The sequence below is a fragment of the Phragmites australis genome, chromosome 17 (assembly GCF_958298935.1).
Source record: "Phragmites australis chromosome 17, lpPhrAust1.1, whole genome shotgun sequence".
Taxonomy (NCBI): Eukaryota; Viridiplantae; Streptophyta; class Magnoliopsida; order Poales; family Poaceae; genus Phragmites; species Phragmites australis.
This window is the reverse complement of record NC_084937.1, coordinates 14,869,981-14,877,119: the sequence shown is the minus strand read 5'-3', so window position 1 is coordinate 14,877,119 and position 7,139 is coordinate 14,869,981. Positions and strand designations below refer to the sequence as shown.

Genomic DNA, 7,139 nt, shown 5'->3' with positions numbered 1-7,139 from the left:
AGAACCAAATTGGAACAACTTGAAAACTGGAATGCTGATATGCACACATTCTTGAACTTGAATCATATGATCATAGGGAAATTCGAACATTGAATACGCACAACTGAAAGGAATGAGTAAAAACAACCAATGAGCAATTCATGCCAAAGCACAGGTTCGTCATGCACTTGCCTTAACCGTGGCGAGAAGTCGGCTTCACGCCGTAAGCACTGACACTCCCAAAACCTAAGGAACTAGATCGTACTTAGAAGCTAGCTGACCCAAAAGGTCCACGTGACTAAGCATTGGGTGTTTGAACTACTCTCTAGCTGAATCCTAAAATCCCCGATTCTGTCGTTTTTCGCTACCTCAACCAATGTTATGGGTTGTTCATTGAACGAGCTGTGACTTTTATTCTGCTTAACCGACGATTGCAACCAAAAACATCTAGAGCATCTAAGAAAATTTCCTATGACTTTGCATCATGGCTGTAAGCGACATCTTACTTTAATTGAGCCAAAATGGATAGCTAAGATGCTGTGCCGACAGAAACTTATCGGACATCAAACGGATCGATACTTTTCTCATAAATCGATTATCCACATCAAACATGACCAGCACCATTAGAAAGCTATCGATCGGACCTACGACTTTCGCTTTTATCACGGTCGAAACTGGCTTCAATCATTTTCAGCCTTCGAATTTACTCTTGCGGCTAGATGGTCAAGCTTCCAATCACGTGTCCAATGACAAAATTAACCGCCAAACTATCTATAAGCATTTAGGGATTACAATTATGTTACCCTCATTGCGTGAATCACGAACTGACGACAGATCCGGCGAAACCCTAGGAATCCCCTTCTCTCCTCTTTTCTCCTTTCTCTTTTCTTTTCTTTATTCCCTTTTCTTTTCTTTCTTTCCTTTTCTTCTCCTGCTTCCTTCTTCTCTTGCCTTACTCCTTTTTCTCTCCCTGCTGAGCGGCGCAGTAATGCTGCTGAGGCACACGATGGCGGCCGAACACGTGGTGAGGAGGCCGACGTCAGCAACTGTTGGCGGCCTACTAGCGAGCAGCAGTGCAACTCGGTGGAGGCGGCCGAACGGCGCACGACGTGGCATGATGCGCAGCGTGAGAGGTGGTGGCGGCGCGATTAGGCGGAACCGAATGTTGGCGACGGCGGGCGGCTCGGAGAGCGACGGCGGCGGCTGGCGGTCGGCGAAGCGAAGGTGGCTGGCCGGCGGCATGGGCCTAACGGCACGGCGCGACTCAAGAGGCGGCACTGGACAGTGACGCGGCGGCTAGCGACAGACAACGGGGGATGGCACGCGGCTTGGCTCCGCCCGCGCTCACCGGCGATGCGGCGGCCAGGGAAGGCGGCGGCGGGCTAGGATTAGGGTTCGGGCGGTCTGGGCTCGGGTCCAGTCGGGAGTGGCTCGACCCAGGCTTATATAGGCGACTTTGAGTGAATCGGTCTGTATCTGTTTTTTTTTAAACTACGAGTCTATTTATTGGACTAGCTACAGATTCTAGGATGTTCGAAATGGACATTTGAATAGTAAAATGGATTCGTTTCGATGAGATCTTCTCATCCGCGGTCTCCGATCGTTCATCCGAGCTATGGATCGAAAAACCACTTTTCGCCAATTAAACACCATTTCTTTCATAATTTTTATATTATACTTTACACACTACATCTTTCAAAACTCAGGTATTACATTCAGTCCCCCAGATAAATAGGAGATGCGAAAACAAATACACGCAGCACTTGCAAGTTTACCTATACACTGCAACTAACTACAAACACTTACGACTAACAAGTAATTATTCAACTACTACATGCAAACTCTTATGAATAGATGAACTTTTAAATGCCATGTAAGCAATGGGCCGCTCGTGTATTGTCACATCTGAAAGTACATAATGCGAGGCATGGTCTAGCATGCGACTCATGCAATATTAATTAACAACAAACAATATTAATATTTTACATCCACAAGGATGGCAGGGCTCAACTTGCGGTTACCAGAGCGATTAACGTTTCCCAGGACGAGGTGAAGCAGGAGTACTAGCGGGTGAAGCCGGCGTGGGTGGTCAGCGCCCACAGCAGCGTGATGAACTCGCCACCCTGCGCCAACGCCTTCGCATGGCCCTCGATATTGTCTGAGGGCGCGACGTAGACGACCAGCTCGGTCCACAGCTCCGCTAGCAGTGCCCACCCGAGCATCGCGTCGCCATCGAAACCACACTCCCCCACCAGCTGCTTACCCAGCTCGGCGCCCATGTTCGCGGCCGCCTCGGGGTTGGGGCCCCCGATCCTCATCACCCGCTCCAGCCTGCTCTCCGACTTGCTCTGCCGCTGCTTCCTGCTCAGTGCACTCCGGAGATCGCGCTTCACGGCCTTGTACACGTCCTTTGACCCTTCCTGGTCCTCCGGGAGGAGCTCCGGCGCACACGCCACTAGGTAAGCGCAGTACTTGGACAGCGTCGTCGCAACCGTCTCCTCCGTGCTCCTTGTCGCCTCCGCTGTCGAGTTCTTCATCTCGAAGAGGCTGGTCGCGATGTGCCACACGAGGATGACCTCGGTGATGCTCTTGCTCTCGCACGCCCACACCAGCTGCAGGTAGCCGCGGCGGTGCAGCACGGACACCCCGTTGCTGAGCGGCTCGCCGCCGTTCTTTGCCCTAAGGGAGGCGAACACCGCGTGCTTCACCTCCCTTGGAACGAGCACCGATGATATGCCAAGGAACCGGTGCTGCAGCACCTTGGAGGCAATCTCCCACGACTTGTGCCGGCGGAGGTCGAGGACGCACACCTGGTTGAACCGCACACCGGCGCGTGCTCGCCCTACTCCCTTGAGTCCCTTCACCCATAGCAGCGCGCCGAAGGCTCTCTGCACGCGCCGCGATGACTGCCACTTGGGCCTACGCGCATATTCGCACAGCATGGACACCAGGTACCAGTCGGAGAGCACGTATACCACGAACTCCCATGCCTCCATGACCAAAAACGTGAGAAACAGCAGGAGGCTCACGAGGATGTTGAAGGACGAGAACATGACGATGATAGTCTTGAGCAGCTTGTGGCCGAGGCACCTGAAGAGGTCGCTCGCCCGGCGTGACATTGTGGCGACCTCGCGGGCGAGGCAGCTTATGACCGGCAGCAGGTGGCCGTTGCCGGTGATTAATAGAACCATGATGGACTGGTTCACCACGATAAGGAGCACGAAGATGTAGTTGCCGACCAAGAACCACGGGCTTGAAAGCACCACGGGAACCACCGAGTGATAGTAGTCCATGAAGAAGTTGAGCTCGAGCTCAATCACGTGGAACACCCTCTCGGAAATGTCTTTGATGTTGTCGCCATCTCTGTCGATGCCGAGGCCCCGGAAGATGAGGTCGCAGTTCTTTACCGCCACGTTCTCGTGGACTTTGAGGTTCTCGAATCTCGCGTGCAGCAGCTTGAACAGCGCAAAGGCGAGGCAGAGATCTTTCAGTTTCGGCTGGTCATTAAGCAAGCGGTCGGCTGGCTTGCCATCACCGCCTTCGGCCAGATCCCATATGTCGCGGACGGTGATGTGGTACTTCTTCTCGTCCGACTCCGGTAGCTTCACTCGGTAGCCTTCGGGTCCCGCTTTCCTCTTGAGCCTCTCCTCCCCCATGACCGCGTACCAACACTTCTTCAGAAGCACGGTGCCACTCTCTTGCTCGTCTCTGATCTCTTCTTCCATCATCTGGGTGGTGTAACCCACAACGAGGTGTACATTCTTGCCAACAGCGAAGGAACGCTTTGCGAGCTCCACGGCGGCGACCCTCTGGGCGGCCTTGACGAGGGTGAGCACCCAGAGGATCGTGAATCCCGGCTTCCGGAACCCGTGCACGTACGAGTATATGAGGTAGCCGATCCACGCGACGCGGACCATCTGATCAATGGCGTCCCATAGAGTCTGCTGGAGGAGGACGGCTTGCAGCGGAGACGAGCTCATGCCAGCGAGGATGACATCCACCTTCTTGCGCAGAAGCTCGACGAGGAGCATCCAGATGAGGATGACTTGGGCGCGGAAGGGCAGGCGCCGGTCGCCGTCACTGAGCTGCTGCAGCTTGGCCTCGTCCTTTGCCTGGGAGAACATGTAGGACATGAGAGGGAGGAAGAGGGCGAAGGACGCGTAGAGGAAGACGCGGACGGTGTGGTTGAGGGCGGCTCGTCCGGAGAGGCGACCGAAGAGGCTGAGGCCCAAGAGGAGGACGCCGAGGACAAACATGATGGCCGACGCGAGGAAGATGGCGGCCTCCGCCTTGTGGCCGTTGGGCGCCTCCAGGGCGTAAACGAACCATGGCCGGGAAGACTCGCCGTGGCAGAACTGGTACACTGTCGAGTTTCTCGAGTAGATGTCGTTGCAGCGCATCGTCTTCCTCCTCCTTCCTCTTCTTCGTAGTCTTCTTTAACCTTGTGTTGTATAGCTATAGCCTATAGCAAATCTGCATGCATGTGTGGTCTGGTGGATGCGACAAGCTAGCTGTACCTATCAGCTATTCAGATCGATGTCACAAGCAAGAGGCATACATGTGCATGTAAAAGAGAGGATCCTATGTGACATGTCACAAGGTCACAGTCTCACAGGCACGTTGTTCAGCTTCTTTTGTACACTCTTCATATCCAAGGGACACGCGAAGATGACGATTGCTCCACCATACTTGGCGTGTGTTTCAGGAACCATGGGGTCTCCGTGTGCTTACTTTGGTTTGTGTTTGCTTTTTCACTTTGACGAACGACGAAGCCAAGGACCGTGGTGGGGCGCTTCTGACACCCACCATCGCACGGCCGAAGAAAAAGCCTGCCAGCGATGGACCCGGATTCTCTGCATTAATACATCATTAATGTAGAGGATCACTGTTTCTACAGTAAAATAAGTCTGGCGCTACAGTGATATACATCAGTTAATCATATATGGTGTAGCAACAGTAACCTGGTTTCATGCGTAGTCGGTACTGTAGCGAGGTACTATAGAGGCACTGTAGCATACGAATCTGATGCATCCACGGGCTCAGATCAGATATAAATGCATTCTACTGTACATACAGTAGCCTCTCTGCACATAGGATCCCGATCCGCCAGCAATAGCTTTATTAATAGTACAGAGGTATTTAAATGCATAACACTACCAACCTTAAATATGTTTGGGCCACTCTAAAATTAGATAAATTGTGACTTTACTATTAACTCGAAATATAGCAAAGATAGGTTGTCCAAAATTACGTTTTTGCACCAAATCATCATGCAAAAACAGGACATGAATGACACTAAACGGGCTCACGCAAACAAAAAAGATCAACGTTTTAAATTTAAGTGCTCAAAATAATCCATGTGAATCAATTACTCCAAATTATAGTCAGTCGCAACATCATCATTGGAAGTAAGAGACTCATCTTCAGAGGAGATATTGTATTTGGAAGAGGATTAGACTGGACCTTTTAAATCTTTTGAATAAAAAAATATTAATAGACCTTGGCCCAACTTATTTAAAAAATTTCTTGTGGTAGCCCATTTATCCACGCGAAGGCCACAGAGTGACCAAAATGGTTTAGTTTCAAAAAAGGTTGGGCCACGGTAGAATAATAAAATATTTAGAAAATGTCTAAACAGAAGAAAAAAAAACATGATTTGGTCGGTATTTATGTGAATTTTCCAGTACGATTCTTTTCTTTTATCTCAGCGCAACTTCATCTACTTATGAGACTTGAGTTAGAATACAATAAACAATTGCCTGAACTCTGAAAAAAGTGGAATCTTTTTAGGCCACGAGTGATAACAATAGAAACAATCCAAAGAAGTAGCCGTGGAGACTCAATACTGAAGATATAGACTCATGTAGGCCAACAAATGGAAAACTAGTAATGCAACTTGATTTTAAAATAACAGTGCGAGAGCCCACAACATTTTGTCTAAGCTTACAAGGGATGCAAATTATTCCAGAAAAACAAGCAGAACTACTGCAAAATAATTTGTTAGTGTGCGACACTTTCTGGTAGCAATAATATATGTTTAGTTCATGTTAGCCTTGCAGAAAAAAACCAGGAGGTAAGCTAGTGACTTAATGCTGTAACACTGAAATTGTCTAGATTTCAAGATTAATTAAGCAGTCAATACTACCTTATTGCCAGTAATACATTAATTCATTCGAGATAAACACTGGCTATTAGTGCTATTAGTTTATCACCTTTAAAGTTAACAGCAGAGGCGTGACCAGTTCATAACTTCATATGTCGCTCGACAGTTTCTTTTTTTTTTCTTTTGCGAACTTAGTTATACAGTTTATGTGGTTAACTAGTACATTAACTTTCAGATTATGACTTCTTTGGAAGACAAAGACAGGAATGCTGAACTAACTGGGAAACATAAGAGAAATGAGCAGTGCGTAGCCCATTGTGGTGTGGTCAAGCCGTCCGGCCACATCTGGTCTTCACCTACTCCGAATGAATCAGACTCGTGAATGCTCTTCGATAACGGTAAAATCGTTCCAGCCTCTATACGGTGAGATGGATGCAGCTAGACTCGTGAGTGTTTCATCAGTTTCTTGCTAATTATTATTTGCATCAATTGTGTATCCATGATTTACAGATGCCATTGGGACAAGCATCCGGATATATTTCTAATTAATGGTTGCCGTAGCATGCACAATCTGATTTGTGTCTGCAAAGATGTTGCTATTTATCTATCTCTTCCCTCGAAATGGGAAGTAACTAATCTTTAACTAAGTTGGACATAGAGGAATCTTCAGGAAGCGTTCTGCAGTTTCTCCAGGAAACCTTTGTTTTGGACTATATCCAACGGTGTCGTATTTGAACCTAGCTACTTGACTATTGTTATCCTTTTTCATTCATGACAGGACCCAGAGCAGGAATATAACAGAGATCACTACAAGATCAACATTTTTTTATGGTTATTATTTGCAAGTGGCCAACAGTTTGTACTAGTAGTTTTGGTTGAGTATGTACCATACTGTGAGCAATAAGTTTTTACGTAATTATGTTGTTGGTATTTTATAATTACTGCAAGGAAATAGACAAACTATACTAGAAAAACTGTCGGCCACTCGAGAAAAATACTACCAAAGATACTAAAACTATCAGCCACTTGTAAATAGCTGTAGGCAAAAATTGAAAAT

General features: G+C 48.3%; 1 protein-coding gene across 1 annotated transcript; it reads right to left on the bottom strand.

The window, feature by feature from the left end:
• Positions 1 to 2,042: 2,042 nt before the first annotated feature.
• On the bottom strand, positions 2,043 to 4,379 carry LOC133896902 (uncharacterized). The gene has a single exon (XM_062337537.1). It carries the CDS (start codon positions 4,377 to 4,379, stop codon positions 2,043 to 2,045), a length of 2,337 nt encoding a protein of 778 aa, XP_062193521.1.
• Positions 4,380 to 7,139: the final 2,760 nt, after the last annotated feature.

Coding starts and splice junctions, on each gene's coding strand:
- LOC133896902 (XM_062337537.1), bottom strand. CDS start 4,379: ATGCGCTGCAACGACATCTACTCGAGAAACTCGACAGTGTACCAGTTC.